At 47.0% G+C, this 26,693-nt stretch overlaps 3 protein-coding genes and 1 long non-coding RNA gene across 4 annotated transcripts; 1 reads left to right on the forward strand and 3 right to left on the reverse strand.

Annotated features, from left to right (window-relative positions):
• Window positions 1–2,776: 2,776 nt before the first annotated feature.
• LOC100843401 lies at window positions 2,777–3,409 on the reverse strand. The gene has a single exon (XM_003577507.4). It carries the CDS (start codon window positions 3,263–3,265, stop codon window positions 3,056–3,058), a length of 210 nt encoding a protein of 69 aa, XP_003577555.1. The 5' UTR covers window positions 3,266–3,409; the 3' UTR covers window positions 2,777–3,055.
• Window positions 3,410–13,396: 9,987 nt separating this feature from the next.
• On the forward strand, window positions 13,397–17,064 carry LOC100844016 (CBS domain-containing protein CBSCBSPB5). The gene is made up of 13 exons (XM_010239409.3): window positions 13,397–13,669; window positions 13,753–14,054; window positions 14,126–14,302; window positions 14,453–14,534; window positions 14,637–14,750; window positions 14,849–14,915; window positions 15,113–15,218; window positions 15,324–15,382; window positions 15,633–15,757; window positions 15,850–15,977; window positions 16,082–16,167; window positions 16,262–16,351; window positions 16,442–17,064. Exons 1-13 carry the CDS (start codon window positions 13,557–13,559, stop codon window positions 16,625–16,627), a joined length of 1,635 nt encoding a protein of 544 aa, XP_010237711.1. The 5' UTR covers window positions 13,397–13,556; the 3' UTR covers window positions 16,628–17,064.
• Window positions 17,065–20,624: 3,560 nt separating this feature from the next.
• LOC112268807 lies at window positions 20,625–21,484 on the reverse strand. Its single transcript, XR_002960289.1, has 2 exons — window positions 21,406–21,484; window positions 20,625–21,298 (listed from the first exon to the last, which is right to left on the reverse strand). It is a non-coding gene; the product is annotated as an uncharacterized LOC112268807 (long non-coding RNA).
• A 444-nt stretch (window positions 21,485–21,928) lies between these two features.
• LOC112268655 (UDP-N-acetylmuramate--L-alanine ligase-like) lies at window positions 21,929–25,082 on the reverse strand. Its single transcript, XM_024454575.1, has 2 exons — window positions 24,961–25,082; window positions 21,929–22,265 (listed from the first exon to the last, which is right to left on the reverse strand). The coding sequence occupies exons 1-2, from the start codon at window positions 25,080–25,082 to the stop codon at window positions 21,929–21,931; spliced, it is 459 nt and encodes a 152-aa protein (XP_024310343.1).
• Between the last annotated feature and the right edge of the window lie 1,611 nt (window positions 25,083–26,693).

Raw genomic sequence — 26,693 nt, forward strand, 5'->3', positions numbered from 1 at the left:
ACCACCCCACGACATAAATCTTAATCTTCCAAATAACTTTATGCCGAAATTGGCACTCATAATTAATAAGTGATCTATAAAGGAACTTCACCGAATAAATCCCAGAAGAACTCAAACTCCAAGAAAAGGAATCCACTTGATCCCCAAGTTGAACTGATTCGAACTTCTGACACAGCTGCAACCACGCTACCAAATGAGGCCCAACAATTGTTGTACGAAAAGCAACGTTAGGAGGATCACTCCCAACACGTATGCCACAGAAGTCTGACGGTTGAGTACGATCCGAAATAACGATGGAAACTGTAGCTTGAGAGGGGTGGCACCTATCCTCCCAAAACAAATAGCTGTCCCATTATTCACCGAAAAGGAGATATGAGGAAAGACAAACACTCAGTTGATATGGACATGATCCCCATGGATATGACCATTAGAACTCTATTTAATGGAGTATTCAATAACAATTATAATCAGGTGAATTCAATTATTAATTGTGTTGGATATATTACTTGTAAAGAGGCAGAGCTACTATCTTGTGTGATCTTCTTATGTAGGCACCTTATTGAACTTTACAAGTCCAAAAGTGAAGATGAGGTGCGGTAAAATGCAGCGAGAGATGCAAGGTGAAACCTATCAAATTTACTTTCGAACAAATCAAACGGCACATGATTCGGAGCTTGTTATTGAAAGATATCACGAATTAAAGTTAAATCCGATTCGGGTCCGAGCTGTCAGGAGACCCAACTTTGTTTTAATCACCCAGGCCGCATCTGGAGTCCATATCAAGCAAACAAGTACTTGTTGGAAAGATAATTTCGAGACCTTTCCAACGGATCAGGCCCCACCAGGAGATTCGGTGAGTGCTGACCGTGGCGGAAAAAACAAGCTGCAGTCACTTAAGTCATGGGGAGAGAAGACATGCTTGGGCTGCCACTTGCACTACTTATGGGCCCCAGGCCATGTAACAGCTAATCCCATCTTAGGATCTGAAACCCTAGCTTTCTTTCAGCTCCCACTCCATATAAGAGTAGCCACCACCCCCTTTAGCTGGTGGGGTTTTTTTGTTTAGACAAGTTAGCCATTGCTGCAACTTCAAATTCCCACAAGTGTCAGCTAGACCTACTGGAGAACTGCTACGGAACCCCACCTTGTTAGTCGTCTCCTTGAGACTGCTGTATTTCATCTACATTTGCAATTTCAAATTGCCTTATCTCGATTTTTGCTTGTTCTCGATTGCTAGCGGGGATTGGAACTTCGTGTTCAAGTTGACGGCGCCTTCGGTTCCGTCAGTAACCACAGGGAGTTGGTGTAGCGATTGCTAAGGTGCACCGTCTAGTGTCCGGTGTAGTCAGGTCGTCAACGTCTACTTCCGCCCCAAATTGTAACTATCCGTCTCACCGAAAGATCGGGCCACCCCGAGCAGCCAAGGAGCGCATCAAGTGGTAAATAGACCCTTCCAAAAAGGTGAATCAAAAACCCTGATAGGAACTTGTGAGAGGGAGTTTCGTAGAGATATTTATTGCGCAACACCTCTACCCAAAGCCCCTCTCCCTCCAGAATTCCAAAGAACCATTTGCCCAACAAACAAATGATTTTTAGTTCCACATTTTCAATCCCCAGGCCCCCATGGTCACGAGGCCGGCATAGGATATATCCCACTTAGCCAATTTATATTTTCTTTTATGTTCGTCACACTGCCAAAAGAACCTCGAGCGATAGAAATACAGTCTCTTAGCCACCCGTTTGGGAATTTCGAAAAAAGGCATCATAAACATAGACAAACTTGTGAGGACCGAGTTAATGAGGGTCAGGCGGCCACCACTAGAGAGAAGCTTACCCTTCCAATTACTAAGTTTCTTCTCAAAACGGTTCTCAACCCCTTTCCACCATTTATTTAGCAATTTACGATAATGAATTGGTATCCCAAGACAACGGAAAGGAAAAGACCAACCCTATATCCAAACAATTGATTGTACTGGGTTTGACACTCCTTCGCTTGCCCAAAGAAAACAATTCACTTTTATGAAAATTAATCTTTAACCGTGATAATTGCTCGAAAACACATAAGAGCATCTTTAAGTACTTAGCCTGTTCCAGATCATGCTCTAGGAAAACCACCGTATCATCTGCGTATTGGACGATAGACACCCCCCTCCACGAGATGAGGGATGACCCATTAAGACAACCAATCCCCTTAGCCCGCTCCATTAACGGGAATGGATGGCCCATATTGAGTTAAGGATACCATAAAACAGCTCTAATTAAACTTGGCAGCGATGCATACTTTAATTCTACAAGTAGCAAATCATATAAGCGCATACTTTAACTTGGCAGCCCCGTTCGTGTTTGATCCAAATCACGCAGCCAAGGACTTATTTCCTCTAGATTAGGTGGATGTGCTGAGGAAGGTATGAGTTGTTTAGGGTGCTCTGCTTCAGGTTTTTGCTTATCCCTCTCGAAAGACAGAGTAGCTCCAGAAAGAAGGAAAACAAGAAATAAGAGGTTGCGAGTTGCAAAGTGTTGGTGAGGTGTGTCTTGCATTTTGAACGGACTTGTAGGAACGGGAGAGACGGTGAGTACGACCATTGGTTAATGGTTACAGTTTAGGTGGAACGTCTATACATGCTTTCTAAAGACGAAGATTCAGAGCATCCTCTGCAAAAGATAAAATGATTTTCTTTAGCTTAGTTGCTATAAAACTTAGAAAACAAACGGACACAAAGATGGAGTTGATCTTAAGGTGTTCGCAGATCGTTGAAATTTTCAATTCTTATGAGAGTTTAATTAAATTGCAGTTGATTTCTCGGTTACCAAGCTAATGCCCAATTAGCATAATACACACTCATCAATATGCTACAGTAAGAGATATCGTCAGAACTAGAGTTGCATCCCCGACCATTAGAAAGCTAGCAGTGTATATAAAAACTGAAAGTACTATACATGCTTGAGAAAACATAAAATCATCAACTGAATTGCCGAAAGATCAACACAATCATCGACCATAGCGTGCGTCGATCTGTGCCCCACTAGAAGCTAATCAGGCGAGGAACTTGAACAATTAACCGAGGTAGACGTGGACGCCGAGGGCGAGGATGAAGATTGCGATGAGGGCGAAGTAGATGACGGCGTGGACGAGTATGGAGAGGCCGCTGGTCTGGAAGTTGCCGAACTCCACCATCCTGCCCTTCCCGGGGATCTGGAACAGCAGCCCCGGCGACAGGAGGATGAAGAGCACCAGCCCGATGAACACCGGGCCCCAGTCCGCCATGCCCTCTTCCTACCAAGCTCTCTTCTCTGACACAGGTGCACGCACGGTTGCAGCTGAGCTCACCCTTGGTTCGTGTGAGCCTTACTCTGTGATTGTTGTAGGTCCAGTGGAGAGTGGCAGGAGTGTGTGCTGCCTGGTCAGAGCAAGTATATATGGCCTTTTGGGGAGGGAATGTGATGGGGAGGCAATTGGGGAGGTGGGTGGCGTGACTGGGCAGGCTGATCCCATGTGACCGTGTGGATGGTTGATCATCATGGTGTGGGGTTGTTTTCTTGATATGTCAACGTGATATACTCACTCAGTCCAACAAAAAATGTCTCAAGTTTTTAAAATTTGAATGTATCTAGACATGACTTAGTGTATAAATGCATTCAAATTTGATCAAAATTGAGACATCTTTTGTTGGAGCCATCGCCAACCATGTTTTGCTGTTTGTTCTGTTTAGCTATGTAGAGTAGTAGTAGACCTATTTTATTTGTGAGGTGTTTAGCTACTTATTGCTCATAAAAAATTGGTTGCAATCAGTGCATGGCGTTGCAATGTTGAATTGTAGGTGTCAAATTAAGACTTGAGATATGACAGAAACGATAATAGAAATGCAATTACATATGTGCACTTTCTCTGTACTTTACTCGTGCAATTAGTCGTTATCTTCTCTGAGCTTACCGAGTACTACCACTCACTCCGTAGTACCTTATTTTCACTTGCATTAATTATTTGTGACTTACATACATGGCAAAACTGAGATGTCGACCATCATAGTGGCATCATTGCTCCTTCGTCCCTTGGACAGTCTTTTTTCGGCGATTGATATTGGTAGTTTGCTTGTCATGTCAGTTTTGCATCTGATGTAACAGGTCAACATAATTTTCTTTATTTTTCTCGAGTACTGAAAATTTCATTTATACATAATTTTGGGCAGAAACTACTCCATCATCATTTTGTTAAGTGATCTTTTTCAGCTCAGTAACGAAAGTTGACCTCGTCTATGCTAGTATAAATTAAGCCCATTCACCCTTCAAAACATAATAATTAAGCCCATCCAAATTCCTAATCTAGACAGAAAAAAAATGCAATAATAGTTAACATGAATTTGACCATCCAATTTTTATGTCAGTGCACACTTGAAACAACCTAAACGAAGTAGAAAACTCTGTTTTATTAGTTGACTCCGCACGTGCATGATTTAATAATCACTGAGCTGAATCACGATCGAAACCAAAGAACTTCAACTCGAGGATAATGTGTCACTATACAAAAAGCACGATTGAATATAATTAATGGTACTTCCACAATTAGCAATTAACTGCCTTACACAAATCCATTGAGATTGTAGAAAATCAAACCCACTGAGCACTGACCCGGCGGTGGTAGATGGAATCAAATGCAGTTGAGATCAGGAGGAGATCCCAAACCGAAGCCCACGGCCACCATGCACCCACCCACAAGCCCATGCCTAGCGACCTTTCCACAGGCTTCTTGTCCTCGTCCGCACATGTCTGCCGTCCTCTCCTCTCCTAGCTCGTTTGGTTGCAGGAGATGGCTTTTTAGAAAAGAGGGCAAAGGATTTTTGCATGGGGTGCATGGAGGGGGATGGTGGTTGTTGCCGTGTCCATTTCGGGAGTGGGGCTAAGCTAGAGGACAGACAACTCACTGGCTCAGCGTTGAGTTTAATTGCATTGTCTGTGCAAGATTTGTTAGGCGCGCACATGCTCCTTGTGGGTGGTCTCGAGGGTTTGTTGGGGTCGTGTATATTGGACAAAAGTTGAATGATTCATTGCGCTTGTTTGCATGCATGGCTGGCTTGGAGTGTACCGGCAAAAGGCACATTCGGACGTTGCTACTTTGTAGCTGATCATATTTGATGACCTCAATCACCATTTTAATACAGCCTAGATGACACTTAATTAACGTGACTCGACCTTAACCATGTAGGCTACTTTGCATAACCATGTCTTAATTTGTAGTTAGGCCGGCCCTTTGAAGCCACTAATGGGTGCAACGTGAAAGAATATTATACTGCATAAACTTGGATTGGATCTCCAATCACCCCACTATCTCTCCTTTCTCTTGGAGAAGAGATTAACAATGTGGATGTAGTACATTTGAAATAAATTTGTTAGGATTAGTGGATCCGGTACAGCTCCTCTTTGTAATGGGAAAGAATTAAGTATTATATATATTATATATATATATATATAATATCTTGTATATCTAAATAAAGAGTAAAATGCACCCGAGATCCCTATTCTTTCGTGAAGGTGTCAAGTAGGTTCCTAATCTTTCAAAATGCACATTTGGGTCCTGATTGTTTGTTAAGTGGTTCACCCCAGGTCCCTCCGTTGTATGCGCAGCTCTAGCCGCATGACGTGGCTGACACGTAAGCTTTGGGCCCACCCGTCAGGCGACGATGTGGCGTTTCCATCTTGCAGAAAACCCCCCGCACGTTTCTCCCTCTCCGTCAGGCTCGAGGAGGTCGCGTCTCCGCTCGCCGCGTCCATCCGCGCTCGCCGCCAGACCCGCCGCGGAGCCGGAGCCCCCGCCGCCACTGTGGAAGCGGCGCGGGGTGCTGGGGCAAGGGACTGGCGGGCCCCGCTCCCGCAGGCGCAGGGCGTGGCGGTGTGGTGAAAATGAGAGGGAGAAACATGCTGGGGGTTTTCTGTAAGATAGCAACGCCACGTTGTCGCCTGACGGGTGGGCCCAAAGCCTACGTGTCAGCCACGACATGTGGCCAGAGCTGCACATACAGCCGAGGGACCTGGGGTGAACCACTTAACAAACAATCATCCAAATGTGCATTTTGAAAGATTAGTGACCTATTTGACACCTTCGCGAAAGAATAGGGACCTCGAGTGCATTTTACTCCTAAATAAAAGTTCTTCACTATATAGTTTACTCGACATGCACTTTGTGATATGAATTATGCCGTCTCTTCAAATCATGCATGTCCTTTTTTCGCATGTATTTATTTACATAATTTTGTATGCCACCTCATCAAGGCATATTCATTTACGTTTTTACATTAGTATATCAATCCAAACCATACCACCTCATTAATTCAACAGTGTCCCTTTTTTGGGGGCAATTTTTCTATTTTTATACATCATTTTGTCACATGCTTCTTAGGTTTTATTTTTTCTAAATGTATAGCAAGAACACTTTTACCTTTTTCTTCACTAATTTTAATTAATTTTAAGTATCTTTTTACGCATTTGTTCTAACACGGTTCCAGAGCAACGTGTGGGGTATTGTCTTGTTAATATAAGATTTAAGACGGAAGGATCGAAACTCAGTCAACAAACACGAGCTTACATTCCCTTCTGCCTCAATGTACAGGAACTGATGCATGCCTTCAATTATTTTCTCTAGGCCAATCAATAATTTTCCTTGAATCACGGTGGCCTCGTATATAGCTAGATAATCAAAGTACTGTGTATCCATCCCCACAAAGAGAACTCTTGCGTGAAATTCTGACCCGTATGTGCTAGCTTTAGTCTCCCCATGTAAAAATGTCATGTGTTTTGTCGCTTCAGCCTGTGGCGGAGTTAGGTGGGTGGTACGATGGGCATGTCCCACCCTAAAAATTTAGTCTCGTGTATATATGTTTTATATATAATGTATAAAAACTTAAAAACACAATCTCTTATAGAGGAAAATTCCAACAAAATCACACTTGCCCCGTCGTAAACTTTTGTTCTAACTACGCCACTGACTTCAGCAGCACCAAACATGTCGAAAATGTCACACACACAAAAGCATAGCAAAACCGTGCAATTATTCCTTCAAAGTAGACATGGGGACCAAGTAGCAGGTGTAGGTGGAAGCTTCTTCCCAGCTGCCCTGAGTTAGGTGCATGGGCTGCATCAGCTATTAGACCATTGTCTTCGTCCACCGAGTGAGAAGAGGCAGGGTGTGTATGGCTTTGGATAAGTTTAACTCTTTAATAGTTTATATTTTTTTATTATCTTAACTATGCCAGGTAGAAAAGTTGCTAACTTAGACCGGATCACCGAAGAGAATTGGATTGAGAGATGATATCTTTAGAAGAACTAGAGGAGTGGCCCGCGCAAATGCGCGGGCACCAATCATGATATTATTTTAGTTTGTCAAAAATAAAATATGGTTGATTCAGGAATTACATCGACTATGAGTCTATCATTGTGGTCAAAACTGACTGCGCACTATTTTAACAACTAAAATCTAAACTGTGAAATATATGAACGCCGGTGCTAAAATCTAAACTTATCGATGACCTCACGGTTATGCACAAAAAAGACTTGCTTTATGATCTTTTTAAATCTAACTTGTAGACGATCAATATGAACAAAAGCTACATCTAGAAACCACTAAAGTTACAAGAGGCAACATGTTCTTCCTAATTAGATCTCATAGTAACTCCCATCTTGCCGCCCCATGTGCGGCTTCTCTCTTGATCGATGATAACCTGAAGACAGAGATAGATTGATGTACGTATTATATGTCCTGGGAGATGCAGCAACCACGGGCACGTTCTTCCTATGGCTCCGTCGAGGGCACCGGCGTGCTCCTCAGCTTCTCTTCTTGTCCGGCTTGCCGCCGCTGGCCTTGGGCACGCTCAGCCCGCCGCCCTGCATGATGGTTCTTTGCATAGGGCGCTGCCGGCCGCGCTCCTTTGACCCGTGCAGGCCCTCCCCATCCTGGGTATTGGGCGCCCAGGTGATGTGCCGCTGCTGCCTTCTCTTCCTGATCGATCTGTGCTGCCCTGCGTGCTGGCTCTGTCTTGGGTCGCCTTGTGTTAAAGTGTATAAGTGGATGATGAGGACATTCCACATGTTGATACACCCGCAGCACCTAAAGTCACATTACCAGGACCTATCACAAGAGCTCGTGCACGCCAACTTAATTATCAGGTACTTTCGTTTCTTGGAACGATTCTTCACATACATGAGAATATGATGCTGCCTAAATCAGATGTGTTTGTCACACTTAGGAATGATGGACCTAGCATGGATGAGAGGGACAAGCATTAGAGCATGATCACACATGGAGATGAAGGCAGCAAGCGTGTGAGGATTGAAGATGGCGTCGCAACGGGAGATTACAGAACGTTGAAGCCACCATAATGAGAGATGAAGACGTGGACGAAATATAGAGCTTTTCCCTTCATATTTTCGTCCACATAATTATATGGTGCTGCGTCACCTTTTAAGTTTGGGCTAGGCCCATGCAATTTTCGTCCACCTACATGGACTGAACTTTTAGAGTCCGTATAGGTGAAGGAAACCAACCTAAAGTGGGGTTCGGCCTTCTTTCCCAAGGCTGGCCGCATATCCCTCTAGTCCTCCATATATACCCCCGTTAGGTCTTCGTTTAGACGGGGATTTTGTTTAGTTTAAGACTTAGCTATTTGCTACTCTTCGCCATAGACACAAGTGTCAAATCGACCTTCTGTACTACGCGCTTGCAGAATCCCATCAATAAAGCTTCACCTTTATTCACAATATCTTGATTGCATCTATAATTCTTGCTTGTTGTTCGGTTGCATGCAGGGATTGATTCTTCGTGATCAGGTTGATCTAGCTCCGGCGTGGTCAATAACCTCGGAAGTTGGTGTAGCGATCGCTAAGGCGCAACGTCTCGCACGTTTGTAGCTGGTTCGTCAACGTCTACATCCACCCAAAAATCGATAGCTATCTTCTCATCGAAAGATCAGGCACCGTTACCCCTATCAGTGGATTACCTAGCCCTTTCCATCAGATCGGTCTTTTGGTTACGTTGGCTAGCGCATGAAGCTTGACATGGTATCAGAGCCAAAGGTCTCAAGTTCAAGTACTGGCTTTCACAATTTATCTTAAAAATTGCTGTTACCCCCTCCGTCCATGTATTGGCCTCTTGAGCCACTATACCTCTGAGTTTACACTTCTCTTCACCGTCACACATGAGGGGGGGTGTGTTAAAGTGTATAAGTGGATTGTCTAGCCCTTTCCATCAGATCGGTCTTTTGGTTGGAAAAAGGAAAGAGATTCTCATAAAAAATTACATCACGGGAAATATAGACACGATTGGAAGGTACATGAAAACACTTGTACCCTTTGTGTAGGGAGCTATAACCTAGGAAGACGCATTTCGTGGAGCGGAATTCAAGTATGGGAGAAGATGGGGCCAACACGCACAACCAAAAATCTTAAGAAAGGTATAATCTGGTGTTTCATTGAGGAGACGCTCAAGCGGAGTTTTCATGGCTAGAACACGAGTAGGAAGACGATTAATTAGAAAACATGCTCTAGAGAAGGCGTCGCTCCAAAAATGAAACGGAACAGAAGAATGGGCGAGTAAAGTGAGACCAGTCTTGACAATGTGACGGTGTTTGCGTTCAGCAGCCCCATTTTGCTGATGCGTATGTGGACAGGAGACACGATGAATGATGCCAAGTTTCTGGAAAAACGTGTTCAGGTTACGATACTCCCCTCCCCAATCAGATTGGACATGAAGAATTTTATGATTTAGGAGGCGTTCAACATGGTTTGAAACTGAACAAAAACATTGAACACGTTGGATTTGCACTTAAGTAAATAAAGCCATGTAAAGCGACTATAGGCATCAATGAAGCTGACATAATAGTTGTGACCACTAACAGAAGTTTGGGTTGGACCCCACACATCCGAAAATATAAGTTCAAGAGGTGCTTTAACAACGTGATCAGAAGAAGAAAAGGGCAATTGATGGCTCTTGCCATGTTGACACGCATCACAAACTGCAATATCGTTATTATTACTAGACTCGAGAGGAAGCTCATGTCGATGAAGAACATGACGAACTATGGGAGAGGCAGGATGACCAAGACGAGCATGCCATTGAGACGGCGAGACGCGAACACCACTGAAGACTTGCGAAGTGGGCACATCAAGGGCGTAAAGGCCATGGTGGTAGCGACCTCTAAGGAGTATGTCCCTCGTGACTCGATCCTTAACAAACAAATCAAGAGGGTGAAATTCAACAAATACGTTATTATCACGAGTAAGTCGAGGAACGGATAAAAGATTGTGAGTAACAGAGTGAACACGAAGAATATTGCGAAGTTGAAGACTTTTAGGAGTATGAGTGGGAAGAGATGCATGACCAATATGCGAGATGTGCATACCTGCACCATTGGAGGTGTGAACTTTGTCGTTGCCGCGGTACGTGTCGAGCACAGTGAGTTTGTCAAGCTCACTGGTGACATGATCCGTCGCGCCGGTGTCCATGTACCAGCTGGCATCGACTGGATACGCTCATTAGGACGTCCGTCATTGCCGATGCCGAGGAAGTCGCGCTTGAACCGCTTGTAGCACGGTGATGTGAGATGCCCCGGTATGCCGCAAAGCTGACACACAGGACAGTGTCGGTGGTGTTGCGGTTGGAGTTCACCGTCGGCGTGATCTGCTGCTGCGGTGGCGGAGTAGATAGCAAAGGCTTCCCACCACCCGCGCCAATAGCGGGGCGTGCAGGTGCACGGGAGCCTCTCCGGTAAGCAGCGTTCGCCGACGGCGTGGCGGAGTAGATGTCAGCAGAGCGGCGAGCCTCGATGCGTTGCTCGGTGCTGAGAAGACGAGCGTACAAGTCACGAGGCGGCATGGGAAGATCCCTGCCATTGACCACCTCGACGAGGGAGTCATAGTCACCGTCGAGGCCGTTGAGGACATAGGAGGTGAATTCCTCGTGACGGAGAGGCTGACCAATGGAGCTCAAGGTGTCAGCCAAGGTCTTAACCTGCTGGAAGAAAACGCTGGCGGGAAGATCGCGCTTCTTGAGTTCACCGAGTTGACGGCGAATCTGCATGGAGCGAGCCGTCGACTGGGATGCGGAACTTGTCTGCAGGGTGGACCAGGCATCGCGGGAGGTCATGGCGAAGAGGACCATGCCAACACACCTTTGGAGAGAGAGGACTGGATCGCGGAGAGAATCGCTTGGTCCTGTTGGATCCAGGCCCGGTGTGCCGCAGCGTTGACGAGGATCGGCGGGCACGGAAGGGAGCCATCGACGAAGCCCACGAGGGAGTGGCTGCGAAGAAGCGGCAGAACCTGTGCACGCGGTAATTCTCCGGCGTCAGCTTGATGGAGAGAAGATGCGCGAAGTGAAACGGCGCGGGCGGCAAGGCATCGGCGGGGAGCGAGCCGAGGAGGTCGGGGACGGAGGCGGCAGTGGTCCCTCGGATCGATCTGTGCCGCCCGCCGTCCTGTTCTTGGGCGTCTCCCCCCGCCTCGATTTCACCAGGCGCCGCTCTTTTTACAGGCAAGAGGCTGGCTCGGGTGAATGCCTTGGAAAGAAGTTGGCGTTGGCGATGGCCTGATCTCACGGGCCGCTCCTTTCTTCTCGCGTCGTCTGTCTTGTTGATTATCCGAAGCCTCTCCCATGCGAGGAGCTGCCCAGCTACACGTCCTTATCTCCGTTGGCTGGATAAACATTGCATTAACAAAGCAAATTAAATATTATTGGCGGATAACGATCGAGCCATCCGGCGGTCCGGCCAGGCATAGCTTCGTCCGTCGCGTGGGCTTTATCAGATCAACCGCACGTACTACTGCTTGCTAAGCCAAAAGAATCAACATAAACAAGGTAGTTAATTAATAGAAAGAAAACAGGCCCATGCATATGTTGGTGCATGCTCGATGGGCTTTAGCAAATAAATAAACAAAGGATAACCTGTCAATTAATTAGCCCAAGCACACAGGTGCTAATTGGCCATTTTGGGCTTGAACGTGGATATCAGTCAAGCTCCATGATGATTATTTCAAGCACGTGACATGCACTGTTTTTCTTGTCTTTATATTATTTTGCACCAAATTTTGGTACAGAATATCGTCGAACACACTGTAATAATTTTAGGCACGACACGTATATCTAAGACTTCCAATTTTGTCCACTTCCCATATGTTCATGTGTGTTTAGCTCTTTGCACTTTGAACCTGTATTGATAATTCTTGTTTGAGGCGGCCTGTTCTTTGTTAGAAACTTCATTTGATTCAAAATACAATAATTCACACTTTACTGGAGTTACAGGGCAATGGTTATTTTTACATGCAAATTATTTGGTGTTGTAACCGGAACGTTTTGGTTAGTTTAGTACTTGCAAATATATGCTTTTTTTTGTATGACAGGTTAATCACTCCATTGTAATTCCATAGGCATGAATTCATCATGGAAAAGTAATGATAAATGGTTACAAAGGATAAGTTTTTTCTCTCTCTCATATTGTAAAGATTTTAAGCATATCTAGCTTCAGTTACAAGTTCTAAAATGAAATGGTTTGCTTGTTTTATTTTTGTGTGTGCAAACTCCATTTTTCATGTCTGAAATTCAGGGCACTGTACAACCTCAAAAGCAATGTCTACCTAACCAAAGTTTAATAATTGATCCAAGTAACCTAAATAACACTAGGTAACGAAGATGAGATGCAATGCAATGGATCTTTATAACTCACATGACTCGAAGAAACTCCAACAACATAAGGCAGCTTTCAACACACTGTCATGCTACGACCCAAATAATAATTGCATGTGTCTGATATCGTTGAACCATTACATCTATTTAAGTGGGGCGTCGTATCATATGCATCTGTGTGGCGTGTTTTTGCAAAACTTACAGCCTCGTTACTAAGTTGAAAGCAGTACGCGGCGTTGTGTTGCAAATTTACCATGTTAAGTATATCTGCCGTGAGACGTAGAATGGCCGGTGGAAATGCTTTGGATGCACGGATGCACGGACTCATGCGGATGCACAGGATACGACCTATTTAAGTGGCTCGATGAAAAAAAAACATTAAGAAAAATCAATTAGAAGAAAGCAATTTAAGAAACATGAAATTCAAAAGGCATGTTTTTAGATTCTTAACGGACGGAGGGAGTATTTTTGAAAACTCCTAGCCAGATAGTCAGATGAGATCGCTAGCGTGTGGCGGCTCCAAGTCCAATGCCGGAGATTTAGGTGAAGGGAGTGTGCGCGGGGGAGGGCTCCGCTTAATTGGATGGACAAGTGACTCTCGTGTGACCTCATTTGGACCGTGTTTTTTCCTCTCAGAAGTGTTACCGTCAACTAGGCGTGCCCTGTTGCTAGAGATCACTCCCACCGCAGGTTATAATTGGCCGATGCAACAATGCATTGTCCTAAACGAGCAGATTACTTTCACGGATGCCAAAGAAAGCGCGGAGGCTTGCAAGAGGGCAGGGAGGGACACCTCAAACCCAACAAAGCATGGCCCACGTTTCGTACGCTGCGCCCCATTTGGTAGTTTGCTCTCGCAATCGCCTCGCCGTACGCACCTCCACAACGCGGAATGGCTGGCCGGCTGTCGCCGCCACGGCGGACGATGTCGATGGGAAGCGGCTCCCTGGGGCGGCGCACGGCCCCCGGCGTCGACAGCCCCAAGCCCGGCCTCTCTCGTTCCATGTACATATCCATCAATTCTTCAGCTTCGAGTTCTTCCAATTCCAGATGATGTATCATTTGCATTCCGGCCGGTTATGCATCAGGACCATGGGGAAGGAGCGCACGGTAAAGCGGCTGCGGCTGTCCAAGGCGCTGACGGTGCCCGAGAGCACCACCGTGCTGGAGGCGTGCCGGCGGATGGCTGCTCGCAGGGTCGACGCCGCGCTGCTCACCGACTCCAACGCCTTGCTCTGCGGCATCCTCACCGACAAGGACATTGCTACGAGGGTGATCGCCCGGGAGCTGAAGATTGACGAGACGCCGGTGTGGAAGGTCATGACGAGGCATCCTGTGTTCGTCATCTCCGACACGCTTGCGGTCGAGGCGCTCCAGAAGATGGTCCAAGGTCCAGCTAACACCAGGCTTAATTTCTGTCAAATGCTTAACTGAGATTGGCAGCGGTTCATGTAATTTCAGGGAAATTCAGGCACCTGCCGGTGGTGGAGAATGGCGAGGTGATCGCCATGCTCGATATCGCCAAGTGCCTCTACGACGCCATCGCCAGGATGGAGAGGGCGTCCGAGAAGGGGAAGGCGGCCATCGCCAACGCGGTCGATGGCGTCGACAAGTATCATTGGGCCGGCAACAATCCTAGTAACCAATCCATTTCATGATGTCAACTACACACTGATTCTTCCTTCAAAAAACTACATACTGATTCCAATCAAATTAAACCGTTCCGAGGTCCGACGAAATAGCACAAAATTTAGTATGCTTGCCCTTTAATATAATTTCGATCTGCAGGTAACTCGAACTCGCTGATAGAGGCCTTCAAAGAGCAGATCTTCAGGCCGTCCTTGTCAACAATTATCACCGCAGACTCAACGTTGGTTCATGCATGGCTCTGACCTTTATGCTAGTACGTTTACATACATAAAACAATGTGCTATTTATGTGCCGACTTGTCGATCCATGATCGCATCAACAGGATTGTCATAGCATCGCCTGGCGATTCGGTGCTCGCGGCGACAAAGAAGATGCTGGAGGCACATTCCTGCTCGGCAGTCGTGGCCGTTGGCAATAAAGTTCAGGGTATCCTAACGTAGGTGACGTTACTCTATAAAATGCTGCCATTTCCCTCGTGTCAGCGTGATTATTTCCTAACCTTTTGTGTTGGCAAAATTAACAATTGATTGGCAGTTCGAGGGACATCTTGATGCGCATGATCGCCAAGAATCTCCCCGCAGACTCGACCCCAGTTGACAAGGTTGGGATTAGTTTTCTGTTTGCGTTACTCAGTTTCAGTTTTTGCATCGATTGATAAAGAGGTAGGAGCTATCCCTCTTTTCGGAAAAAAAAAGAGAGTTTCAATTCGTGCACCAAACAGTAACCACCATCCAACTGCCTTCCACAGTTTTGACTGTATGTGAGTGTGATGGAGGAAGCTAAAATATGACTCAACAGGTCATGACTCTGGATCCTGATTGCGCAACAGTTGACACGCCAATACTTGATGCCCTCCGGACAATGCAAGAGCGCAAGTTCTTGCATCTTCCCGTGATGGACAGAGGTGTGCACAGCAGAGTAGAAAGAAAACTGGAGGGGATGACCAGATATGGTATCACCATTTTGTCGTCTCTTTTTCCTTTCTGTCTCACCGTCTATTTTCTGACAGATGGTTCCATCGTCTGCATTGTCGACGTGATTGACATCACACATGCCGCGATCTCAATCGTATGTTGGCAAATCCTCCATTTCTTTTGTACTCCCTCCGATTCTAAATTGTTGTCGAAATATTACATGTATCTAGACGCTTTTTAAGAATAGATACATCCATATTTGGGTAAATTTGATTCAAGAATTTAGTATCAGATGGAGTACTTCCTTGTTCTGTGACTTCTGTCAAGTGTCAATTGTAGCTCAAGACAGAAAAGGTTCAGATCCCACGAGAGTTCTCCTACTAGTTGCAAAATGCTATGTGCAGGTTGAGAGCAGTGGAGGTGGGGTCAGCAATGACGACGCCGCGATCTCCATGATCCAGAGGTTCTGGGACTCCGCAATGGCGTTGGAACCGCTGGACGACGAGACCGACTCCCAGTCTCAGATGAGGTTATATTTACGAAGTTGCATGACCACTTGCTTGTGTTTGCAACGAGCATATAACCTTTCTATTCTTTCACTTGCTCTTTTAAACCAATCAGCGAGGCGTCGCGGTCCCAGATCATGTCCGAAGTAAACCATGAAGCAGCTGGTGCTGAGCCCCCATACCCTGCTTTGTTCTCGTTCAAGCTCCAAGACAGGCGAGGGTGGATGCACCGGTTTAGCTGTGGTAGTGCTACTGACCATGCCGTTTTCAGTACAGTACAGTAGTTTCCGGTGAGTAATTTCAGCTGCACTGTAGCTCGTCCGGCAAACTGAAGCCTTTCCCTGCAGAGGTGCAGAGCTTGACGCCGCTGGTGACCTCCATCCTCCAAAGGCTCGGCGCCGACATTGATCACGACCGCCTGCCTCAAATTTTGGTTAGTTGATGGCATGGATAGGATAGAAATACCCAAGATGGAAAAATTGGATAAAGTTGATCTTCAAAGGAAAAATAATTGGTCTCTCTTGCAGTATGAAGACGAAGACCAGGATAAGGTGGTGCTGGCATCAGACGACGACCTAATTGCAGCGGTGGACCACGCGAGGCTGGCCGGATGGAAGGCATGACCACTCATTTTTCATTTTACTGGTTGACGCAATTAATAAGTTTTTGTGAATAGTATTGCACAAGTTTGATACTTTGATTTGCAGGGTTTGAGGCTGTTCTTGGATTATTCCGGTACCACGGGCCGTAGGAGAAGTCTCGCTACTAGCGGCGGAGCGACGATGGCCCTAGCGAACAGGGACGCCTGGGCGGCTGCTTATAGCGGGGTGGCTGCTGGCGCTGCCCTAGTCACTGGGCTGGGGGTAATGGCCTATCTGCGAAGATCCAGCTAGCGCAGTAGCTTGTAAACCCACGTCTGAAATCATTTCGTAGAAAAATTCTATTTGCACAGTCAAGTTTTAAGTTTTAAAGTGATCTTTCACGGGCACCAACTTGACTGGGGCTGGAAAAATTAGAGCAATGAAGGAAACTCTATGTCAGAGGCGGTTGAGCTCAGCACAAACATACCCACTGCTGCATATGACACTCTACTACTGACGGGTATTAAACCCTCACCTGTGACGTATGAGGATACGGATGAATTATCCTCAGTAGTGGTGACTTTTTCATCATTGACGGATAAATTACCCTCAGGAATGACTGACAGGTCTTCGTCGCTACCTATAAGCGATGGTACTATCAAAATTCCAATGATGGTTGTTGTGTTTACTCATCAGTGGTGGCATTGTCATCACTGAAGTTTTTACCCAAGAATGATGACTTTGAATGATTTTTAGGAGAAGAATCCATATTGCTAGAAATGCAATTCATCCAATTATTCAACGCTCGTCAAATTCATTCAACGAACAAAAAAGATTCTGAAGACACAACTTGCAACAGTCCCTAATTTTATTTTAACAAGCTAAAACCCCAAAATAGCTCATATGAGCCATTGAAGAAATGCTAATTGACAAGATACAAAATTATCACAACCTAATCGGTTAGATTGATCTACTTTTTTCCCCTAAAAAAATCGGTTTGAGGTGCACTGAATTTTTCTCCAATAAGCGCAGAACAAGATCCAGCTATATACAAGCGCGCTGAAGCATGTGACAACGTTCTATTGAGCTGACTTATATGCCGTGATAACTACATCAAATACTTCATTCTTGAGGTGTTTGCCGAGCTGCATAGGTAATGCACCTTCCGTTTTCAAACCCAAGATATATTAAATATGTAATCAAACTTACGTTCTCCTCGATGAACCAGTTTCCGCAAGCATGGAGCGGGCGCTTACTGTCACAAAACTGACTACCGCACCATCGATTATCCTAAGTCACGGAATCGGATTACCGTACGCTGAATTATCCTAAGTTAACGACAAATGCAAAATTGATCCTAAGATAATACATACTAATTACGTATTCCGGAACCTGGATATGCTCGCTTGCTTTTATAGGATCAAGCAAGAATGTACACATATCCAGTTGAATACCACGTCACAAACAAACATAATATGACAAGTTCAAATGCTTAAGTAGTTATTATAACACACTCAGTGGCTTCCCTGCATAATGATGAATACAATTTTAAGTGCGGGAGAAAGATGGATCCAAATTGCCATTAGATGGCTCAAGAGAAACATAATGGCAATCATGAAAACACGCACAAAACTTATAACCGACGTGGATAAAACAACTAGGTGATGGCCGGCTCAACGAGGCTTCTTGGCCACTCGGTGATAAGCACGAACTCGGTATCCCCGTTGTACAAATTGGTTTCCGTTTCAGAGCCAAATGCTAAAGTTTGTGGACTTGGCTTCACGGATGGGAAACAAAGATGCTCCACTCATGACACTAACTGGGTCCGATCAATTCCATAATACCAAGAGTTAGTAATTTGTTCTCCACTCGGAGTTCATGATAAGCCTGTCAGCGGGCCTCAACCAATGTCCGAAGGCCGGATCTTTGGGTATCACCAAGACTTTAACCAATATTATCTCACCACTAACCTTTCCAGGTATCACCTAAAGTCCATCAAGATTTGTCAGACGCCAACTCAACAACCCCCTACGGTCTACTCACAGAGGAGTCAACACCAGCAGTGAGACCATGAAGGACTCGGGGGCTACCGTCGAGGGGATCCCCTTGGGAGTCCCACAAGGGTGTGATTTGGCCCGCTAGGCCCAGGATGGCCAAAATCTTGGGAGGCCACCCGACTGAGTCACCTTCGAGCCATCATCCGACTGGGCTCCCACTGAGTTACCACTCGGCAGGGGCCGTCTCCACAATTACTCGGTAGTCAGATGAAGCATAATAGCTACGCTCATCAAGACACTCATAACGAAGACGCTATAACACGGATGCTACTACCCATGATAAAACAGTTAAGGCTTAAAGCATAAGCCGTTGTTCCACAGCCGGCCTGGGCTGCAGATTCTTGAGAAGCAGTTGGAGATTCTTGGACCTGAGAAGCAGCTGGAGATTGTCAGATTGTGCTGGTGCTGGAGGACTGTTTGGCAACCTGCTTCTGAGAACAGCTGGTGGGGCTGTAGCTGGTGCTGAAAGTCTGAAATGCCCTTGTTTGCTGAATGTAATGATTAAGTACTAATTTAGCACAGTTTATCTGTTTCGATTGATCTAGGTACCATTTGGGATTCGAAAGAATAAATAAATAATATTATTTGGGTTGAAGAGCAAAATAATGAACCGCAAAAATGAATTCGAACATACGGTGCAATACACACAAGTGCATATAGATTTTACCACAAGTGACTAGTTAAATATAATAACAAATAGTCCAGAATATGAAGTGCTCATACATTACTACGAACCACTAGTAGGAAATATAATAACAAGTAGTCCAACATATGAGGTCCAAAATACATACTAGCTCTAGCGTGCAACTTTCCTATCGACCTATCAATCCATTAGCAATCCTTTCACGAAGCACATCCATGTTGGCATTATGGACTCCTTGATGAAGACCAGGAAGGTCCACTGATGGTGTAGGTTCTATGTTCCTCGGCATATAGTTCTCATCTTGGTCACATTTGTAGGATAGAGCACTCTCTCTAATCCAGTTATGAAGTGCCATGCATGCAACTATTATACGTGTTTGCTTCTCAATTGCATAAGAAGGCACATGTAGTAAGATGCGCCATTTCATCTTCAACACACCAAAAGAGCGCTCGATGACATTCCGAAGTTGTGAATGAGCATGATTGAAGATTTCTTTTTTACCAGTTGGGTGTCGACCTTCTTCAATGCCTCTTCGGAACTCCGGCAAATGGTACTTTTGTCCTTTGTATGGAGCAAGATATCCGGTCTGATTCGGATAACCAGAGTCAACCAAATAGTACCTCCCTAGAGAAAAACAATGTTAGTGATAAGTAAAGGAGGAAATAATATAGTTTGCAAAATAATAGTGCATAAGCAAACCTGGAGGTGGATGTGGGAAGTTTTTTAAATAAGTTATCAACGTGTCTTTGAATATCCTTGTGTCATGTGCGGATCCTGGCCATCCCGCAACTATTGAGGTGAACCTCATGTCAAAGTCACACATAGCCATCACATTCTGTGTGGGATATCCATACCTTCCTACATGGTTGGCAATATCTTCAGCTGGCACGACAACACGTATGTGTGTCCCATCAATTGCGCCTATGCAACCATTGAAGTGGGGTGAGAATCTAGAGTCCTGGAGCCTTTCATGCACTGTTGGAAACTGAGGATCTCTTGGTTTGATGATATCTGCTGCTAGTTGGGTCAAGCAACCCAATACATGTTCGAACTTCCGGTGGATTGTTTCTTTGGACCTCTTGAAGCGGTTCTCAACTTGGGTCACCGATTCAGGACCTCCAACTGTCCATAGAACCATAGCTAGTGTCTCCATTGAAGACATCTCCCTAGTTGACTCCAATTTGTAGCGTCCCACCAATGTGTTATGTGGTCCATAAAAACAAGCTGGATACATTCTGAACATTGCATAACAATCTTTTGACATGCTCAGGTTCTCAAAGACCCACTGTTGTCTTGTGCATAAAGGTATTCTCCTCTTTCTCTTCATCAGGTATTTGTCATGATGGTTCATAACAAAATATGCAGTCATAAGCATTAACTGATCTTCATTTGCTTGGGAGTCCATATCACTTTCATCATCACTTCCGCTCTCGCCTGTGCTCATCTAAAAAAACAGCAATATATGGTTAGTATTATGCTAGAATAATACAAGAATAGTTTCAGCACAGCACAACAATTTCAAAACAGCCCACATTAATTTCAGAACAGTTTCAGCAATTTCAGAACAGTTTCAGCACAGTTTCAGAACAGTTCCAGCATGGCACAATAATTTCAGAACACAACATAACTGCAAACAATAGATTCAGCACACAAATATCCATGTTTTACACGACCGAGACAAAGGGAAGCTAAATGGAAAGTACACCAGAATAGTTTCGGCTAAAGGAAATAACACAACAACATGACAAGGATACAAATTCTAATTTCTTTTTCGATCTTCATACATCCTTGTTAGCCAACACAATCTTCCCTCTTTTGTCTTCATAGTATTAAAGAAGACACGATTCTCAACTTTGCCAAACAACTTGGTTGCCATGTAGTACTCAGGACTTTCTTCGGATGCCCCACATTCCACCACCTTCTGCATTATGCTTTCAATCTCACAGTTAAAGTGGCATTACTAGTAGATGACACCGATGATCGGTCAGAAGTATAATGATCAACCATACGCTTGAATTCTCTCTGCATGGGGGTCTTTTTCTTATTTGGGCTTCCACCACCACTACTACCCACACGCTTTCCATTCAAACACCCAGACTTCTGACTTGTAGGAGTAACTAGTACCTCCTCACCTTAATTATCATCTTCAATAATAACTTGCTCATTGCCTGCCCCGGGCATATAAGAACTCTTCCCATCAACATGAGCTCCCGCAAACATAATTTCAAGTTCATCTATGAAACCTGGAGGTCCTTTACGAAAACCTTCAGCAAGTTTATTGCCCTATGAATAAAAATAGTACAAATTAGCATTGAATCTCATACCAACAAAGTGTGCACATAATATTAATAACCTTTTAATATAAATAGTACAAATTAGTAACTATATACCTTTATAGTCTCTTGCCACCAGTCCTCGTCGGCGGTAACAGTTCTTGTAGCTTGGTCCCAACCCAGCCAGTGCATCTACCTCTATAGTACTTCCATGCTGAGTACAAAGCTTTCATGGCATCTCATCTATTTTTGAATTGTCTTCTAGTGTAGTTTCTTCTGGTTTGTTGGAAAAAATCTCGCTCTAAGTTCTTGTACTCAAAAAAGCCGTTGGTCTATTTCCTTCAAGCGTTTGTTCAGCGCATATCTCACAGAATGCTTTGGCAGCAATTGCATCCCAATTTGCTTTTGATTGATTTACTTTTTGTTGATCCATCTATATACATCGACAGCAAGCATATAATTGTTAATACCTAACAGCAAGAACAGCCCTATCCATGAATGCTCCATCAATACACCACAAAATCCATACATCTATACATCCACACATAATACATGTACAAAAAAATCTTAGGTTCATCCAAACATGCAGCAGAGAGGGCATCCATACATGCAGCCATATAAGAGACAGCGGAGAGGGGGCTCACCTTGGCCAGATCCACGGGACTGCAGAGGGAGGGGCGGTGGAGGGCAGGGGACTCCGGCAGTGGATAGCGGTGCCGGCGGGGGAGGGCGGGGAGGAGAGATGCTCCGGATGGGAGGAGATGAAGTCCGCGGGGAGTACAGCGGCGCCGGCGGGGATGAGGGCGGTGAGGAGAGCGGCGCCGGCGGGGGAGGGCGGGGAGGAGAGATGCTCCGGCTGGGAGGAGACGGAGTCCGCGGGGAGGACAGTGGCGCCGGCGGGGATGAGGGCGGTGAGGAGAGCAGCGCCGGCGGGGGTGGGCGGGGAGGAGACCGGCGGCAGGAACCCTAGCCGCCGCCTCCCATGCGCGTACGAACGGAACAGAGAGGAGAGGGTTGGGGAATCGGTGGGGGTGGGGGAGAGGGAAAAAAAGAGAAGGGCATTTTTCGTAATAACGGGGAAGAGGGGTGAGCGGGGAGAGCCAGAAGCTCGGGAAGCACCTCAGGAGGTGCTTCGGTGCTTCTAGTGCAAAAGAGAGAAGTGCTTCCCATAAGCATTGGACAGCTTTTTTGCTGTTTGTTTGAGATTGTGCTTTTGGAGGGCTAGAAGCAGCACAAGTACAAGCACAAGCCCAAACAAACTGGGTCTTAATAAGTAGACCTAGCCGGTACTGTATAAGACAAGACAAGGGTTCCTTCATATGGGATGACAACCTAACACTTGTAACTCTCTCCCTAAAAAAGACATCGAGAAATGCTATATAAGCTGGGGTACTAGTACGGTATTACCTCATAAATTGAGGGCCTGTACCTGGGTACATCTTAATCGTGTTAATCTTGATCCCGATCGTCCATGTGCGCTAATCCCCATAAGTCACTCATAATATGTTTACCGAGTTAGCACACCGCATGCTGTCGTAGCACAGGGCTTTGACACCAGGGGACTGCGGGGCCCCCTTTTAGGTTCGGCACGGGCGACGGGGATCGCTCCGGCGATCGCTGGCGTGACCGATGGGCCAATGTGACCTGCGGAATTTAATGCAAGCACATGCACGCACGTTTTTACTCAGGTTCGGGCCACCCGGAGGTGTAAAACCCTACGTCCTGCTTGTCTGAGCTTGTATTACCGAGCAAACAACTGATTACAGGGTTGCCGGGGAAACCCCCGGGGTAATCTCTTTTTGGCTAAGCACTTCTTTCTACTTCGGGCTACTGCCGGTGTGCACTACTAGTTGGCTTTGCAAACAAACCAACGAGCCACAGGGAAGAACTTAGCGAACCAGTTGAATTTTCTGAACCTGCTGGACCGAACGGAACCGAACCCTTTGACCGTTGGCAGGGGTCCTTCTTTTATAGCCAAGGGGATACCACAGGTGCCACGGTGCATGGTTTACAAGTGCCACTGGTGCGACAGTAGCCCCCGTGCGTGGGCTGGCAATACCTGTTCCCGGACGAACTTTTCCCAGGTCGGTTGCCGGGCTACGCCCCAACCGACGCTTGGGTCTCGACTTGCCTCGGGCCCGCGTCTCTTCGCCATCCCGAGTACCCCGCCGCTACGGACGGAGTAGAGGATGCGTGATTTCTGCAGTAACCTCCTCCTTTAAACAGGGAAGTTACGGCCACTCTTCGCATTATCCCTTTGATTAGCAATTATCCCAGCGCGCCTGTAGAGTGCGGAGCTGGCCGTTACCAAACAGCCGGGGTGCTATAAAGTTTTTACTGCTGTTCCAAGGGGAAAACACTTTACTTCCCAGCCTTCGCCTTCCAACTCCTCCGCATCTTGCACCCAAGAGTTCTTGCTAACTTCTGCTTTCATCTCCCATGGCGCCCCCCACCACCAGGAAGGGAAAAGAGGGGAAGGCCCCGAAGAGAGCAGCGGCCAGCAAAAGCGAGGCGGCCGCCAAGTCTGCCGCCGACATGGATCAGAAGAAGCGGGCAATGAGGGCCATGCTTGCCTTCTACCGGCCCGGCTACAACGGCGAGGCGCTGGACAAGATCCGGCACGCCGTCGCCTCCGGGTTCAACGAGCACGGGGAGACCCTGATCTTCCCCGCGGGCGCCGACCACCAAGAAAACGACTTCCGGGTGTTCGGGCGCTTCCTCCTCACCGGGCTGGTGCCGCCGTTCTCTCTGTTCCTCCACGCGCTGATGCAGTCGTACTAGCTGCGGGTGACGCAGCTTCACCCCACGTCGCTTTTCCTCCTCGCCACCTTCCAATTCCTCTGCGAAGCGTTCGTCGGGGTGATGCCATCGGTGGCGCTCTTCCGCCATTACTTCTACCCCCGGATCGATAACACGAAAGCGATGTTGTCGGGGGTGGTGTTCCGCGCCCGCGACCGAATGAAATTTGAGTTCATCGTCCGCTCGGAAAAGAAGATCGAGAAGGAGTGGCGCGGGGACTCGTGCTGGGTCTGCGTAGAAGACCCCGAAAAGTTCATCCTCCCGCCCATCGAGTTGCCGCGACCCCACGTCGGCTGGCGGGACCGGTACCACCGCGACGCCGATCTCCTCCCCATCGTGGAGAAGATCAAGGCTTTGCAGTTGGCGGGGCTCACCGATGTGGACGTGGCGCATACCTTCATCACCCGGCGCGTCGCGCCGCTCCAACTGCGCTCCCGGCCTGCGTGGATGTACACGGGCTCGGGGGACAGGAGACGCCTCCACCGCGAAGGCGTGGATTCGGAATCCCTCCAAGTGTGGGTGAGGGGGATCTCCGGCGAAGACCTCCCCGCAATAGGGTTCCCGCCGGGGGTCATATCCCTCCATGCCGGTGTTGCGGGGCTCAACGACATTGTCACGGCCTTCCCGCCCTGCAACGAGTGGGGATTGATGGACGATACCCCCACTCGGACCCCGCGCACTCCCCCGCCGTCACCTCGCGGGAAGCAGGTGCTTGAGGAGAGCGGGGGCGAGTCGGAGATCAGCTGGCCCTCCCTCCAGTCTCTGGACGACGAGGCGGGCCAGGCTGCGGCGTCCCAGGCAGTCGTCCCTGTGGACGAAGACAATGAGGACAGTGATGACGCGCCCCTGATCGTGCGGAGATCAAGTGCGTACGCAGCGGCCGCGGCTATCTCCACGACGGCTGAGGCGGCACCCGCCCCAGCGGCCGCTACCAGCTCGGCGGCGGCAGCCGCCCCAAGGGCGTCCGCCGGTACTTCGGCGGCGACCACACCCATGGCGGTCACTGGAGCCACGGCGGTGACCGCCCCGGCAACGGCTGCCAGGGCCGCCGCGGCAGCCACACCAGGGACGGTCCCCGACGCCGCGGCAGCCACACCAGGGACGACTCCCCGCCCGCCGCGCCGAGCAAAAAGGCGCGCGCGGACGCCGGCAGCGCTGCCGCCCCATTGTCACTGGGGCCAGCGGCGCTGCCATCGCATCTGCCAGTGGCCCAATTCCAACGGAGGTGGCGCGGGCATCGGGTACGGCTCCTTCCTGCGCTCTTTCCTGCATTTTCGATCGTCAGTTAATCTCACAACCGTACCTTCTCTTTCCGTAGGTGGCACCTCGCCCGCGGCAAGCCTCTTGGAGCCCCCTGCTGATGAGGACATCCCAACTAATGATACAACCACAGCCCCTACAGCACATACACCTCAAGTACCGGAGATACACGGACCAATTACTAGAGCTCATGCACGACAACTAAATTATCAGGTACTTTCGTTCCTCGGTACTTCATTTAATATTAGTGAGAATATGCTGCTGCCTAAGATGGGTTCTTTTATATGTTTTAGGAATGAAGGACCTAGCTTGCACCTCAAGGATCAGCGTTGGACAGCAAACCATGGAGGTGGCAGCAAGGTGGCGGGAGCTAGCTCAAGTGATGATTTCAGAACATTGAAACCGCCATAACGAGAGATGAGAAGAAGGCCGCATCCTCTTCATCAATGGGATTTCGGCCAAGTGGAGGATTCTCCCTCCAATGGGTATCTATGGGCCAAAGATGAGGGTTATAACCTTGTTTTATTGGGCCTAAGGCCATATAATAGGGTCCAGCCAATTTTTAGATGTTTTCGTTGTGTTTTAGGAGGATTCCTAGGCCGTTTCGGAGTCCCTCAAGGGCCTGTCCGAAAACCACCTAGTTCCCCTCCTATTTATACCCCATGAGCCCCCCCATGGAGCCTTGGGGTTTTGATTAGATAAAGTTTAGCCTTTGCTACTTTCGTGTAATCGCGTGTGTCGGTTAGACCACCTGTTTTACCGTCATCAAGACTCCAACTATATTGAGTATTCAGATTCGTGAACCTTCATATCTCCTATTCGCAATTTCAGATTGATTTTCATCTTATTCTTGCTTGTTCTTCGATTGCTTGCAGGAACAAAGACCTTCGTGGTCAGGTTGATCGTGCCCCCGCGGGATCAATAACCTTCTGGAGTTGGTGTATCGATCGCTAAGGCGTTGCCTCCTAGGTTGTAGTCGGATCGTCAACGTCACCTCCTACCAAATCGATAATTAGGTATCTCATCGAAAGATCGGGACACCCTCGAGGCTATCACGTGGTATCAGAGCTTAAGGTTGCTCGGTGAGATTTTTCCAGTTTATCCGTAGTTTAGATCTGTTTTTACCTATCGTCCAGAAAAAGCCAAACAAAAATTAGAATTAGTTACCTTGTCCTAGAACCAATCTGAGCCTTGCAATTTTCACATTAGTATCTGCATTGTTGAATCTTTGCTGCATTAATCGTGTCGAGTTGCTGGATTAGATTGGATCGTTTTTCAGATTTTTTCTACTAGATCGAACTTGCTTTTGGTTTTCTTGTTCTTCGTGTGACGCAGATTTCCTTCAT

This window comes from Brachypodium distachyon, chromosome 4, assembly GCF_000005505.3.
Source record: "Brachypodium distachyon strain Bd21 chromosome 4, Brachypodium_distachyon_v3.0, whole genome shotgun sequence".
NCBI lineage: Eukaryota > Viridiplantae > Streptophyta > Magnoliopsida > Poales > Poaceae > Brachypodium > Brachypodium distachyon.

Coding starts and splice junctions, on each gene's coding strand:
- LOC100843401 (XM_003577507.4), bottom strand. CDS start 3,265: ATGGCGGACTGGGGCCCGGTGTTCATCGGGCTGGTGCTCTTCATCCTC.
- LOC100844016 (XM_010239409.3), top strand. CDS start 13,557: ATGGCTGGCCGGCTGTCGCCGCCACGGCGGACGATGTCGATGGGAAGC. Junction 15,219..15,323: donor TCTTCCCGTGATGGACAGAG/GTGTGCACAGCA, acceptor ATTTTCTGACAG/ATGGTTCCATCGTCTGCATT. Junction 16,168..16,261: donor ACCGCCTGCCTCAAATTTTG/GTTAGTTGATGG, acceptor TCTCTCTTGCAG/TATGAAGACGAAGACCAGGA.
- LOC112268655 (XM_024454575.1), bottom strand. CDS start 25,082: ATGGGTGTGGTCGCCGCCGAAGTACCGGCGGACGCCCTTGGGGCGGCT. Junction 22,266..24,960: donor GAGATAGCCGCGGCCGCTGC/GTACGCACTTGA, acceptor CGCGCATGGGAG/GCGGCGGCTAGGGTTCCTGC.